Source organism: Pseudophryne corroboree, chromosome 3, assembly GCF_028390025.1.
Source record: "Pseudophryne corroboree isolate aPseCor3 chromosome 3, aPseCor3.hap2, whole genome shotgun sequence".
Taxonomy (NCBI): Eukaryota; Metazoa; Chordata; class Amphibia; order Anura; family Myobatrachidae; genus Pseudophryne; species Pseudophryne corroboree.
This window is the reverse complement of record NC_086446.1, coordinates 356,205,439-356,221,400: the sequence shown is the minus strand read 5'-3', so window position 1 is coordinate 356,221,400 and position 15,962 is coordinate 356,205,439. Positions and strand designations below refer to the sequence as shown.

General features: G+C 40.6%; 1 protein-coding gene across 1 annotated transcript in view; it reads left to right on the top strand.

The window, feature by feature from the left end:
- Positions 1–1,157: 1,157 nt before the first annotated feature.
- The window catches only part of TNS4 (tensin 4), a 47,747-nt gene continuing 32,942 nt past the window's right edge, over positions 1,158–15,962 (top strand). Inside the window, exons 1-6 of the mRNA XM_063959792.1 lie at positions 1,158–1,376; positions 8,613–9,170; positions 12,627–13,011; positions 13,162–13,556; positions 13,707–13,793; positions 15,551–15,664. Of these exons, the coding sequence (XP_063815862.1) occupies positions 8,651–9,170; positions 12,627–13,011; positions 13,162–13,556; positions 13,707–13,793; positions 15,551–15,664 (1,501 nt within the window). The 5' untranslated portion in view covers positions 1,158–1,376; positions 8,613–8,650. The remainder of the gene's footprint in view (positions 1,377–8,612; positions 9,171–12,626; positions 13,012–13,161; positions 13,557–13,706; positions 13,794–15,550; positions 15,665–15,962) is intronic.

The window sequence follows — 15,962 nt, the reverse complement described above, 5'->3', positions numbered from 1 at the left end:
AGTACAGTATCTCTATATTTACAACTGTCACACCAATGTGATAGATAATAGTACATGTACATGGGGAATCCGTGATGTCTGTTATAAAAAGATGTATTCATGATAGACTCTTCCATCACCTCTAAATTTTGGATACGACTCTAATTAAACGTTTGGTACACTAAAGGTGCATACACACACTGGGCGATTTTCAGCTCAAAGTAGCAAATTTTTGGCGTTTTGAGCTACTTTGAGCTCAAACTCACCTAGTGTGTATGGCCGGGCGATGAGCGCTGATGCGCGCTCCCGCATCATCGCTAGCCGCCGTCATCTGTTGGCCTGTTTTACTGCCCGAGTGACCACTTTCCACAGTCTCCTACAGTGGAAAGTGGTTCACCCCGTAAACATCACTGGCCACAGTGAAAATTGCTCAGTGTGTATGCACTGTGCGATTTTCCGGCCATCGATTTTCACATCATCTCTCAGCAGACACACTGGGCACTTGCCCAGTGTGTATGCAGCTTAAGTTATAGCACTAAGGGGGTCATTCTGACCCGTTCGCACGCAGCGGTTCTTCGCTGCGTTGCAAACCGGTCGGAACTGCCCATGCGCGGCTGGCGCAATGCACACGCGCGTCTTTGCTCGCCAGGCAGCAGCTAGAACAAAGAAGAAAGTGATTGCTGGCATGATCGCAAGAAGATTGACAGGGAGGAGGCGTTCCGGGGCGTCTACTCACCGTTTTCCGGGCGTGGAGATCCGAACGCAGATGTGTCCAGGCGATTCGAGGGCGGATGTCTGACATCAATCCCGGGACCTTCCACATGGTAAGGAGGTCTGACCCTGGTCTTGTTTTGCAGGAAACTTTTTTAGCATAGCAGGGCTGCACAAGCGATCGCATCCCTGCTATGCTAAAATGCACTCCCCCATAGGCGGCGTCAAGTTGATCGCACGAGCAGCAAAAAGTTTCTACGTGCGATCAACTCAGAATGACCACCAATGACCAACCGAATATATATGTTTTGCATTCTGTTTTGGCAATCTCCACTACAGATGAATCTGACGTCAGCATCAAATGGAGTTGTTTCACACCTTTATTCTCCCATCCCCGTCACCACAGGGGCGTAACTAGTGTCTTCTCGCCTACAGGCACAGGGAACACGCACTCTGTGTGGGAAGCCGAATTATTAACACTAACTATTCCAGCCAGGCTGTGTCACACAGAAGTGCTGATCTCACCTCTTGTGTGTCAGCAGTGCAAGGGTTACATTAAGGGTGTATCTGTTCTGTCTATATATACATCTAGATATAACCAACATGCAAGGCACAGTTTTCCCAGCTAAGCTAAAGGCAGCTCCTGATCTATAAGGGCACATACAACTCAGTACAATACAAAGGAGGTACAGTATGCTTTTTTTTCTTTAATACACAGTATAAATACCTCATTTAATTTACATACACTTCTGCTTTTAAATTTGCTATATCTGCAGCTAACAGACAAAAATAATAGAAATATTTCCAGAAAGCGCCTTGGGTACTCTTCTGTTATAAAAGTTATATTATTATTATTATTATTATTATTATTATTATTAATATTTAGCAGCAAAAATATAATTCTTGTTTGCATTTGTTTCTGAATCATTTCTACTAAGTAACAATCCCATGCATTTATCACACTTTTAGCTGTAATGTAAGTTACAGGATATGTACATTCTTGTTGTCACTAGTACTTCTTACACATATATAAATAGGATAGACAGAGGACATATTTTATGGAATAAGAATGTGTTGTTTAACATACATTGATTTTAGTAAATGTGGATGGCAATGTTGCTTTTAGTCTATGAATTGAAAGTTAAAAAGTATACTGAATAATGGAGATGTGCGGTTTGGTTTTCCTGAAATACAAACACACCCGAACTTAGGGGTTCCGTATCTAATCGGGTCCCAGTTCGGAATAAGTTTGGGGTTCCGAGTGGAACAGAGTCCTGGCTTGAGTCTGTTGTCAATTCGGAACTCAGATTTAAAAAGTGAACTCGGTTTCGGTTTCCATGGATACAGGTCCAAATTACATGATTTTAGGCGTTTTATCATTTTTTTTATCAATGTTTATTGATTTTCATTGATTTTAAAGGAATCCAAATCCCAACCAAAAGCCGAATCCAAACCAAAAAACTTGAGGTAAGTTTTGCCAAATCCAAAACTAAAACATGGTGAATTAGAACCAAATCCAGAACCAAAACATGGGGGTTCGCGCACATCTCTACTAAAAAGCTTGCTTTTAATACATGTGGCAGTCAAGATATTTTTCAGGTGCCTTGCAAAAGGCCCTGTCTTACCAGGGAAACCTTTGCTGTAAACCACCAAATCATATTAGAAGCTTGTACAGTAGGTGAAGATAACACTATTCAGTCACTTGATGACTGACCTGTTACATAGACTGAACATTAGACTAACGGGGTAATTCAGAGTTGATCGCAGCAAATTTGTTAGCAGTTGGGCAAAACCATGGCCCTCATTCCGAGTCGTTCGCTCGGTATTTTTCATCGCATCGCAGTGAAATTCCGCTTAGTACGCATGCGCAATATTCGCACTGCGACTGCGCCAAGTAATTTTACAATGGAGATAGTATTTTTACTCACGGCTTTTTCATCGCTCCGGCGATCGTAATGTGATTGACAGGAAATGGGTGTTACTGGGCGGAAACAGGCCGTTTTATGGGCGTGCGGGAAAAAACGCTACCGTTTCCGGAAAAAACGCAGGAGTGGCCGGGGAAACGGGGGAGTGTCTGGGCGAACGCTGGGTGTGTTTGTGACGTCAAACCAGGAACGACAAGCACTGAACTGATCGCAGATGCCGAGTAAGTCTGAAGCTACTCTGAAACTGCTAAGTAGTTTGTAATCGCAATATTGCGAATACATCGGTCGCAATTTTAAGAAGCTAAGATACACTCCCAGTAGGCGTAGGCTTAGCCTGAGCAACTCTGCTAAATTCGCCTTGCGAGCGATCAACTCGGAATGAGGGCCCATGTGCACTGCAGGTGTGGCAGATATAACATTTGCAGAAAGAGTTAGATTTGGGTGTGTTATTTTGTTTCTGTGCAGGGTAAATACTGGCTGCTTTATTTTTACACTGAAATTAGATTTCAGTTTGAACATACCCCACCCAAATCTAACTCTCTCTGCACATGTTATATCTTCCTCCCCCTGCAGTGCACATGGGGGGGTCATTCCGAGTTGATCGCACGTAGCAACTTTTTGCTGCTCATGCGATCAACTAGACGCCGCCTATGGGGGAGTGTATTTTATCATAGCAAGGCTGCGATTGCTTGTGCAGCCCTGCTATGCTAAAAAGGTTTGGGTTAAAGAAGACTAGCCCTGCAGTTACTTACCCTGTGCGATGAATCCAGCGATGAAGGTCCCAGAATTGACGTCAGACATCTGCCCTCCAAACGCCTCGACACGCTCGCGTTCGGATCTCAGCGCCCGGAAAACGGTGAGTAGACACTCTGATCCACCTCCCACCTGTCAAACTTCTTGCAATCCGCGATGTGACCGCTTTCTTCGTTCCCGGCATTGTTGGCCAGCGACTGCCGTCGCCGAGCAACGACGCGCCTGCGCATTGCGTCTACCATGCATGCTCAGAACTGACCCGTTGGCACTGCTGCAATGAACCGTAACCGAACTGCTAACAAAATGTGCTGCTGCTATCAACTCTGAATTACCCCCTATCTTTAGTAAAACATCAATAATCACAAGAAAGAGGACAAAAGAGCAAGACATACCTGATCAGGAAAGCTTAATGTGATCCTAATGATGGCCTTGGTGCCCTTTGAATTGGGTGTGCCTAGCATCTTTTAGTCAAAATAATTCACTATTATTTTTGTTTGTTGTTACTATATACACCAGTGGTTCCCAAACGTTTTGGAATCACAGCGCCCTAGAATATCCAGATTTTCTTCAAGGCACCCCATGGCCAAAAGTTTCTTATTGTAAAAATCTGAAAAAAATATGAAATGAAGTAAATTGTGTTTATATGTCATCCTTACAATCAGTTATGTGGTGAGGGACAGTATTTGCTCCTGTTTGTCCACATATTTTTTGACTGGCAGCCACCACCACTGGTTTTGTCTGTTACATTGATCATAAATAATTTGATATGATTCTGGATCACTAACCCAGGGAACCCCTGCAAGTGCCCCAAGGCACCTCAGGATTCCACGGTGCCCCCCCGTCAGTGGAAAGTTGTCAACAGCACAATACACACCTCTTAAAGAACACACTGTATTTTACACTAGTGTCGAGCTATATATCTCCACTAAGTGAATATTAATGCAGTTTGTATTGTAGCACAAACATGAGAATACTGTAGAACGCAGTCTACACAAATTGCCCAAGGCCACATGCAAAGGACTATGTATATGCCCTGTATTTGAATAATATTCATAACATATATGTTTTACCATTCCACCTGTCTCCTGAAACCGTAAACATAAAAATAATTTGTCATGCTTATGCTCAGGCCAATTGTTTTTAATGTTAGAAATAGTCACTCTTTGCACTCATTTTAAGGTCTTATTTGATATTTTGTGTGCTTTGTGTTTGAATTTTGTTTTGTGTGTATTTGAACAAAATAAAAACAAAAAAAATCTATAAAAAAACTTCTATAAACACAATATATGATATATTGGACGATGTTGAGATCCACAACAGGGGATGTGATTAGCATCCCTGCACTGGTGATGCCATTGGTCATGTGACCAACGCCAGAAACCCGACACCACTCGGAATCTCGGCACCTGAACACCAAATGCCGACATCCCGAGGGTAAGTATCAGACGCCCTGTTAAAGTTAGGACCTGGGGGGGTTAGGCACTAGAGGGGGGAGTTTAGCTGTAGCCACAACCCCAGGCAGGTTAGGGTAGAGGTAAAATAATGACCCCATCTCCTGTCAGCATTCTCATGGTTGAGATGCCGGTGTTAGTCATGTGACTGCCAGCATCCCGACCACGGGGATTTTGTATCACACACCACAACAGATCACAACAACCATCATATACTGTAGTGTGTACTCTCAAATTCACCCAATTCATCGTGGCATCATCCCTTCTGATGTGCTGCACATCAGAAGGGGCAATGCCCCATACAACGCAGTGTTGTTACATTATGCCTATAACAATATACTGCGTTATCATACAACAGATTGTGTAGTATATACAGCGATGCAATATATATATCGATACATGTCATTGCTGCATCGCTGGATCACACCATCGTTCAGATGTGTACCAAGCTTTAAATATACCACATATATTAAATGCAAGCTCTTCAGTGGCTGAAATCACTTTACTATATTTTCTCAGGACACTTGGCTGCTAGGCTGGCACTTCTGACCACATCTTGTGCAGGGAAGTCTAGGCAGATACCTTGCTGAATATGTCATTATTTTGTATTCTAAATAACTCATTTACAAGTCACTGAGAATAAGAGCACATACTGAGTATTGGATCCTATAAATAGAAAAATAATTGTACTATACAGTTTGCCAATACTGAAGTATAGTGATGTTTCAAGGGAACAGACTTGAAAACCTCACTGTCATTAGAAAATAGGGTGATTTGGCTTCCGCACAGTTACTTGTCCCCCTGGTTGATATTGTGGAACCCACTTACTTGTAGCGCTGGTTTGTTGATAATGCTGCTTTTGAAGATGTCTTTCCTTTTGATTTCCAAGGCGAAATCACCATGGACACATTTGGCTATCTAGTTTGTCTACTTCAGAACTAATATGAATAGGGCCATGTTAACAGCATTGTAGGTCTTGGGCAAAGCAATGCACAAGAGCTCCTCACAGAATTACTTCTGGAACTAGTTGCCAAAATTAATAAAAAGATACAAAAATAGTGCCAGCACTGTGTACCAGTGAGTATCATCAGAAAAAAAGCACTTGGTCTTAGGTGAGTTGAAAATTCTAAGTGCATAAAGTTCACTCCATTCTTTTAACATCACAACTAATATAAAATATTCTAGAAGTCTTTTCCAACTAGCCCTGTTATGATGAGGAGAGCACACTTTGGGAAAATATCATTAGATAAGTAACATTTTAGGCCTGTCCCGTGTAAATCAGAAGCCATGGGGCTGGAAACCTAAAATATGATCATAGTTGTATGCAGCAGCAGCCACAATATTCAGCAAGTGGGGGCAAAGGGGTCTAAGCCGTGGACAGAGAAAAAGTGCAGAGATATAAAGTAAAAGCCAATCAGCTCCTAACTGTCATTTTTCAAAATCAGCCTGTAACATGGCAGTTAGGAGTCGATTACACTGGTACTTTATCTCCGTCCACTTTATCTCCATCCAAGGCTTAGTAAATAGGCCCCAAAGTCAGGTAGAATTAAGCAAAAGCTAATATGGCATATGTTAACTTATTACTGGTAAGTAGGGCATCATGACCACCTCTGGCCCTATATGATGATAGGAATACCTCATAATTTAGTGGAAGGACAAGGGCCATTGAGCTAAGAGGGCGAGTATAACTATTATGAATGGAAATGAGAGGGATTGTCTCCCTTACATGGGACTAATTTCCTTATGATCAGAGGCTTGTGTTTGAACACTGGATTTCACTAAATGTGCACTAGGAAGCACCTTCACTTTGCCGCAGAGCAGTTTGGCACAGAGCACAAGGTGCACACCAGCGCTAACAAATACAACCTGAAAAGGTGCACTGTGGAAAAATGTCAATGTCACATTACAAAACAATCTGCTAACCCTTTCGAAAATTAGCATTTTATTAAGCTTCTCTGGCCTTCACTTAAAATACTGCTCTGTTTTACGTCATTGTATTTTTAATTAATCATGACAATGAGTGGGATCATTTGGAATGTTTTCATTACGTACAGTACAGTACAGTATGTCCACAGATGAAATCCTAACACAGCCAGCTCTGAGTTACAATGATCATGTTTCACCTCTGCAAAGCCTCTATAACTGCACCCTCCCCACCCCTGTATCTTGCTTCAGTAATCTTGTTTTTGCACTGCTCCATAAAACTAGGTTCATCAGTGTGTCCCTTCTCTTTACTAAGGGAACACCTTCAATCCGCCCAATTCCTCCCATCATATCAAAGTTCTACTTTCCTAACTGACAAATAGCTCCATAATAACTTATCTTTCAAGGTCATTAAAGTCTTTGGGAATGCTTCAGTTATGTACAAGTTGCCTCGTACATTGTTTCAACATGTGTAATGTGCTGGAGACCAAAAGACATTTAGACATTTTGGGAATATAACACCTATTAAAGCTATGTGTGAGAGGCAATTTGTACCAAATTGAATTGCCCGCATAATCTGCAGCCTTCCAAGTAAAAACATTCAATGTAAATAAGGGTAATGTTTATATGATGTTTAGCAATATGATATTATCTTTTATTGTTATCTTTTGTTTTTTTATAATATTTAGAGTTAAATATATCCTACAATTTTATGTTAATTTAGTCTACTGTACCGTGCATAGAACACACTTGACCACTCTATTGTAACTTCTGGAGACTCCCAAATTTGGTGAATGGCCAACTCTCCCGTATCCCGCTGACAGACACGGATGATGACAAAATTGGCTATGAATCTCATCATGGTGCCTCTGCCCCTGGTATCGCAAAGCCAGGAATTCTGGCAAAATGTTGCAGGGGGTGCGGCTGTGAGGATGCAATTTGATGGGGTCTATACACATCCCGCCCACCTGCCTTTTCCTCTTCTTAGACCTCCTGTTGCCTAAATTGGCAAGTATTAGTGTAGTGTAGAAATTATTCTTACTTTACGCAAAAGTTAAACATGTGGTGAGTTGGGAGCTCACAAGAGGTAAGCATGGCAACTCTACCGAGTGATTAATGATAACAGTTTGTGCCTAATTTCTGAAATATTAGGTTTTCTTGCAAGAAAACCACAATGGCATGTGCACCATACATTCAATTCAAAATACATGAATACTCTTGAGTTTGATCTTTGCGAATAAGGTTTCTGTCAAACTCCATTTTATGAATGGCTCTTGCCGTTTTTTGCACTACTCGTGCATCAGACTACAGACTATTCAGAGTCATAAATACCTTAGTTGCATTTCCACTTGTGGCTGGATAAGTGTAACTGGACGGCAATGGGGAGTTCACATGTAGGCTTAGTGAACTGAGGGTGTGTCATGTAGGCAGAAGTGTGGGCTATGCTGACCTAAGCACGAGCAGAGTACAGTCTGATTTCACACAGATCTCTTGCATCTGGTATAGGGATGGTACAGATGTGATGATGGTTAGTTCCACAAGCAGGTGGATAGTGGCAGTGCAGCCACATAGATGGGCGCAAACTCTGCATATAGGCAAATATCTGCATTTAGATCCATGCACACACTGTGAGTACACTGGCAGCCAACTAAAGTATAAGCATGAATCAAAATTCCTCCCCCTGAAATATTATTTTTCCGCTGGTGTTATGGACCTTGGTTTAATAAGCAAGGCTCTATGTGTTCTTGTATAATTACCAATGTAGAACTGGGTTTGCTAGTCTCTGCCTTGGACTATTATTGACCTTAGAGATCCATCTCCTCTCACTGTACACATTTTGCCTAAGCTATTTTTCATTCCTTTCTTGCAGGACTCATTTGTACCAGTTGACAATAAATAAAACCCACTATGTCCCATGTAATACCCAACCATGTGTTGCGTGTGGGACAGTCAGTTTGCATGGCACCCAAAGAAGAAGGAGGGGGTTTCAGACAAGTCATTCAGCCAAGAGGCATTCCGATGACAACTAAATACTCTTACTTCACTTCAGAAAAATGTGTCGGAAATATGACATCACAAGTATGTGCCAATAGTTTGGCTGATACAGCTCGGTACAGTGGTCAGAAACACAACTCCAGTTCATTATACAAGTCTGTGGAGGAAGCGCCTCACAACCCTATGAATGCTCACCAGCGTTTCCCAGAGAGTGTTGGAACTAACCCGCACAACATAATACATGGATCAGTACCCGAGGTCTGCAATGGAGGGGATCCTTTATCTCCATCACTGGACATATCCATAGATAACCTGAACCAGCTCATCTTGCAGCTGGATCCCACTTTCAAACCTTTGCCTCTTAACTCTGAGCTGGTGGTAAAAAGGCATGAGCCATGTAGTCAAGGGACTGTGAAGACCACCTGTCCTACAGGTAAATGAAGCACAAAAACATTCTAAGTAAAAATGTCCTATACTGAAACTCTGTTTTTTAAGCTAGTTCTCAGAATGTATGTCACTCAGATTGTTTACAATACTGATTTTCTACTGCTGTATAGTGAAGAATATTTTATTGAGCAGATACTTTAACAATATGTAGTGCTTTTCATTACCTTTGATTCAGGTTTATATCATGTCATAGTCATCTGTATAACCTGGTCCTTATTTAGCAGAAAGGATATCACAATTCTACAATTCTCTCATCCCTCATATTAATGGCACAGTTAATATCATCATACATATTGCACCTGACTCCTCAGTATTATATACAGAATACTGCATATGTACATATATATATATATATATATATTAGTAAAGTTGCACTCACAAGTAATAACCTTTCCACATAAGCTGGGGTGCACAAATCCAGGGATTTACCTGCTCCAGCAGTATCCCTATACTACTGTAGTTTAATAAGGAGAGCACTTACCAGTCTTTTTCAAGACCAGTAGTATAGCAGTGATTGTGACTGCTACACTATTGGTCTTGAAAAAGGTCCAGTTTGGTACCGAAACGTTGGCCCTGTATTTGCCGCTGATATGAGGTTTGATCAACTTTTTTTTGCACATATCCTGACGAAGGGGGAGACCCTGAAACGTTGATTTTGCACCAATACAAGTTTTTATGATTCAAAAGTCTCCGAGTGACGCCTCATCTTTCCATGGTGTATATATATATATATATATATATATATATATATATATTCCAGGGAGACCAGCACTCCATAGAAGCAATCAATAATACCTGAGTGCCCTCAAAAAAAACAGCTGAGTGGTCTAACTCACAGGTTCTCAAAGTCGGTCCTCAGGACCCCACACAGGGCATGTTTTGCAGGTCTCCTCACAGAATTGCAAGTGAAATAATTAGCTCCACCTGTGGACCTTTTAAAATGTGTCAGTGAGCAATTAATACACCTGTGCACCTGCTGGGTTACCTGCAAAACATGCACTGTGTGGGGTCCTGAGGACCGAGTTTGAGAACCACTGGTCTAACTAATAGTGGCAGATAAGGAGGCACTTCTCGGATTTTTATACCTCAATAATTGTCCATTTAATGCCCAATACAGAGTATATATGGTCATGAATCGGACATTTATTGAGGTTTGATAATCCGAGGAGTGTCTCCCTACCTGCCACTATATATATATATATATATATATATATACTTAAATATATACATACATACACAGTATATATATAATTTTTCATTTAAAGAATGTTTAACGGGTACTTAATTTATCTTAAGTGGTCATGTACATTTAATGTGGAAAATAAGGGAGTTCATGTAAATTGTTGCATATACTGTACTGATATTACACTTTTAATTTGTGGCACAGATTGATCTCAGGTACTGTAAGACTCACAAAGGTGTTGGAATCCTGTCTCAGATAGCCCAAAACCTTTGGGAAAATATATGCATGTTTCAGAAACAACAAGACCACAAAATAAAATGTGCATTTCTGCCAAATGTAGGTGGGACCACACCCCCAGTGAGATGCCACCACAGAACTATATGGAGTCCTGTGGCTATGGTAATGTTACATCTTGTATAACTGCAGCCAGACTCAACAAACATTTTATACAGCCACCTGAGGGCCTGGCAGATTAGTGAACTAAGGCACAGTACTGACTTGTTATGTTTCTGATCATCATGAAATGTGATGCCTGGAAGGCTTGCGTTTCCTGATGAAATCAGACCGACCCAGTGAGGCAGCATAAGCTATTAACTAAGAAAAGTTTGTCTTACCGTGAAGTTCCACAAGACGACCGTCATATTTGTTTCAAGTTTATGCTCGCAGGAGCAGGAGTGGTCCGTGATGTCACAGGATGCATAGACAATAAGACAGAGAGAGATTAGTATGGGGCTGCATAGCTTAAAGTGTTTAGATAAAACTGTGCCAGATTTGGAAGTTATGCAATAAAAACATTACTAACTGGGTTTTACGGCTCTTTCTGAAAAAATTTCATCAATGTCTATGTAGAAATCTAGTTATGTAAGCTAAAAAGCCAAACTTTTTCATTCAATAAAAAATAAACTTAATTATTGAGGCTTTCATATTTAAATATACAGTACATTGCTGTTTTACATTCTATATTGAATGTATTTAAATCAAGGGATGTGTGCTTTATAACATAGATCACTGCCGTAGGCAGCTTGGTAATTACCCTTTCTCCTGTTTTTTTTTTTTTTTACTTGGGCTGCTACTAACAATTGATTCAACAGATTTACCATGGCAACCACAGACATGTAGCACATGATATAGGGGACAGAAACTCTTTTAAATGCCCCACAGAGCTTTGTTTCTAATGTGACATACCCGCCCCCGCCTCCCCACTGGAACCACCACCACCACTACTGCTCTCACATGACTGCTAGAAAGCATTTATAAGGCAGCCATACTTGATTTCCTCTACAAAGGTTTTCAAATGGAAATAATGATTTGTAGGTGGATGGCTATGAAAAATTATTTGAAAAGTCTATGGTGGGATTGCTGCTTTTCTTTAAACACAAATTAATAGGATGTCCAGCAATGGAAGTTTCTGTCCTTAAACTGTGCCTCCACCATCATATATGTGATCCACCCACTGTAATCACCACATTTTTCTTGTTATAACTTCCAATGTTATCAAACTTACTGTTCTCCAGGTATCTCACTGAAGTATTTAGAAGGTGTTAAGTCTGTGTGTTAGAGGGATACCAGCATCTGGTCATGCTATCAGATGTCTCCTTCTCAGAGCTGTCTAGGCCCACTTACTAGGTTTCCAGGGCGATGAGTAGCAAATAATAAACCCGAGGGCATATAAATGTTTAGTAATTTATAGTAAAGGTAGGGATTCACAGTTTTCCGAGCCCGGAGCCCATATGCTATCTTAAGACGCATTCAATGAATAAAATGGACATCTTTTTCAAAGGCATGTGTTAATAGTCTAGTCTTTATTTTGATTTTAAAGTGTTTTGTTGCCTAGATATAATCACGCCTCTTTACAGGTACAAGCATGCTCTTAGATGTTCAGTACACTAAGGAACATTAATATTCTCAGACATTTGACTGCACTTTCCATGAGAGATTGACACAACCATTTTTGCTACAGGCTGTAAACTGTGATTGCTTTAAAAATCTGCTCTGATTTTCAAAATATAGCACTCTGGCAAAATAGGACAGTGAAATGTAAATTATGTCCTACAAGCTTCACCGATTATTTTTTTTTTTTATCAATATAGAGCAATTTATACTATTAAAGAAAATACATGAATAGTTAGGGTTGATTATTTTCAATTAATACAATAATTATAATTTAATTAGTCCCTTATTAAACTCATGCAATGCAAAACCAATAAGGAAAACACCACATACTGTTAAGAAATAAACATACTGTTTCTCTTTTCCCAGAAATTAAATGTGGCAGGGTGAATTCTACAAGAGTGGTTTGTCAGGAGAATATACAACGTTCTTCTAGTCCCACCCCAAAAGTTGAAGGCATTCTGATTGCTCGGGGAACACAAAACTGTACGCCCAATAGCAGCCTTATTTTCGGTGAGTCCCAATCACATGTCAGTGGGCACCAAGGTCATCATCAATATCCATCTGCTGCAAGTTCCTACCAAACCACTGAAATCATTGCTGTTCCACTTCAGAGGTCACGACAATACAACCCTACAATATCCACATCACTTGGCTCAGACAGCTCACATGACATAAGACCTTCATTCTTCAACAACGAGGGTTCCTTCATGTCTACAAGCCCTGGGTCAGACACCAGTTACATTCTGGGAAGGTGAGTACACCAACACTTGTCACCAATATTTGCAGAGAGGTTATTCAGGAGGGAAGATTATCAGCTCGGTAATTGTTCATGTTCTACATCAGGTATATAAAGGATGATTTAGGTTCCACCATAAAATGTAATGTCCTGTTTGTTTTACAGCACCCAGTCTCTTCAGTATGATGACTTTGATGGTCACCAATTTCCTTCAAGATTATCAGACAGCCCATTTGGGTCACTTGGCTCATTTTCCAATCTGAACAGCCCTAGTATCATGTCAACTACCACATCTATACATCACTTTGAGCACAAGGGCAGTTTTGACCACAAGTCCAAGACGTTTCCTCGCACTCCTACAAATGGCCATGCCAACAGTTGCCCCCCTTCTGTCAACAATTCTATTATGGACATCCCCATCCTTCTGGTTAACGGGTGCCTGGAAAACGGAGACAGCTCCCCCAAATCTTCAAGGCGGTTTCTGGGTGGAAACAGAAGAAAAAGTTCCTCCACGTTCAACAAAACCTGCTCTGAATCCTCTATTCCAACTTGCTCAGACAGTAAGTGACTTTCCCTATACAATTGCTGATATGGTAATGCACTAAGTAAAAAATGTCAAAATTAAGCTCATTAACTTATTGTATTATACTATTATATATTACTATTATACATGTATCTTAATGGACTACTTGGTTTTGCTTCTTGCTTAGGTACCATAAAAGAGGGGCAGCATGGCATGAAGTTTGTGATGGACACTTCCAAACACTGGTTTAAAGCCAACATCACACGAGACCAAGGTAAAATCATCTATACGCTTTCGGAAAATATGGTTTGTGGTTCAACATGAAAAAACTTCTAAGAGTTACTGTGGATCTTGTACAAGTCTATGATTTTATATAGCAATAGATAGCGAGTCTACAGTATTTATGAAAAATTATAGTCCAGGGATGTGATATATGAGAGTGTAAAATTTATCACAAAAAAAGTGTAAAATGTGTATACCTCTTTTCTCAGTAACCGAACATGATTCTAAACATGGCAAAAAAAACCTATGCTTACAATTTTACAGACCACAAAAGCTATTTTTATATTTTAATGGTGCCTGCACACTCATAAATCATTCCGACACAGTGAGACAATTTATAATCTAAAATAACCCACAGTCAGAGTTGAGCGTGTTATCTTGACCATTGTCTAAAATCATCCTTCGTATGACTCATTCTGATCCTCCTGCTATCACATGGAAAGAGTGGGAACAGGGTTGTGTCTATGTTGCCTTCGTGGTAAGGACCTGGATGTGACAAAACAAGAGGGCAGGAAAGAACTTCCGCCCTTACAGCACCTAAATGTCTTCTTCGTTCTCCGTTCGTTTGGGGGATTTATTTTTTCTATGCAGCATTGGACCCTCGCCACGCTTCGGGCTCGGTGTCTCGCTCCACTCTGCTTCGCTCGCCACACTTTACTATTACAAATAGTATGTGACATGGACCCAGGGGGTTATGGGAAAGGTCCTCTCCACGAAGGTAATCTAGACGCTACCATGGCTACAGTAATGAGTGACCAGGGTTTCTGTTCTTTTTACTATTACTTTTATATTTATATTCTCCTTTATAAATTAATGGAAATTTCATGATAATCAGCATATTTTACTTTCATTCCTGGAGTCCTTAATAATTGGAAACATGGTACTGACAGCACTTCTCACCTTCAAGCCAATCTGTTGGTGCATGTAGTGAGAACTTGAGTAGGAGGACATATCTTTACCGCTCACCGTGATTTTGTGTTTAACTGATCATTACCAAACATGGTAAAAATACAATGTCCTACTGTAACTCACACTCCCCTTTAGTTTGTTCCTTTGTCTAGGAATTGATCTGAATGCAGCAACAAATTTGTTAGCAAATGAGTAAAACCATGTGCACTACAGGAGGGGCAAATATAACATGTGCAGAGAGAGTTAGATTTGGGTGTGGTGTATTCAAACTGAACTCTAAATTGCAGTGTAAAAATAAAGCAGCCAGTATTTACCCTGCACAGAAACAAAATAACCCACCTAAATCTAACTCTCTCTGCACATGTTAGATTTGTCTCTCCTGCAGAGCACATGGTTTTGCCCAACTGCTAACAAATTTGCTGCTGCGATCAGATCTGAATTAGGCCCTAAGATCAGTTATTCAGGATGGTGAGCTAATAATAACAGGCATATCTCCCAACAAGTTTGGTGGTTTCAGCTGGACAATTCTGTAGTAAGCTCTGTGGCCTATTTGGTTATAGATATAGCCAAATTGAGGAGTCAAGTGTAGAGCATCCTAGGGTAGCCTACATAGTTTGGGAGTAGTGCATAGGTGATTTCAGTTTTTAAATGTTGAATTCAAGTGGTATGGGCATAAGTGCGCTCAGTGACTGACAAAAAATATTCCTTTATCCCCTGTTTATGGCAAGACTGATGAAAACAAGATTTTTGGGGGGCATTAATTAACACAATAAAAATCTTTGCAATGATGTGTTTCAGTGTAAGTGTTAACTAAATAGGCATTTCTTATTTTATACACAGCCATTGAGTTCCTGAAGGACAAAGTGCCTGGAACATTCATTATACGAGACAGCACATCTTACCGAGGATCCTTTGGGCTGGCCATGAAGGTCCCAGGAATGCCATCAAAAACAGGTTTGTGTACTGTCTCAATCAGTATCAGTAACACACAAACAGTAGTGGCAGCCATTTTGGGAGATGACCCAATATTTACAAGAAAGCAGCTGAAGAAGTAGGGGTCACAAGGCTAGCAGACAAGAGATCTCGGTGCAGAATCAAGGTTTTATGCCATGTTAGCTGACTGAGCTTAGTGATCAGGCACAGAGTGGCTGCATTTATTGTATGCAGATTAGGAATGGTCACTGGCATGTTAACCATTTGTGTGTACCATTGGTGGTGAACTTCGATTATATAAAATCATCCATAGGGAAAC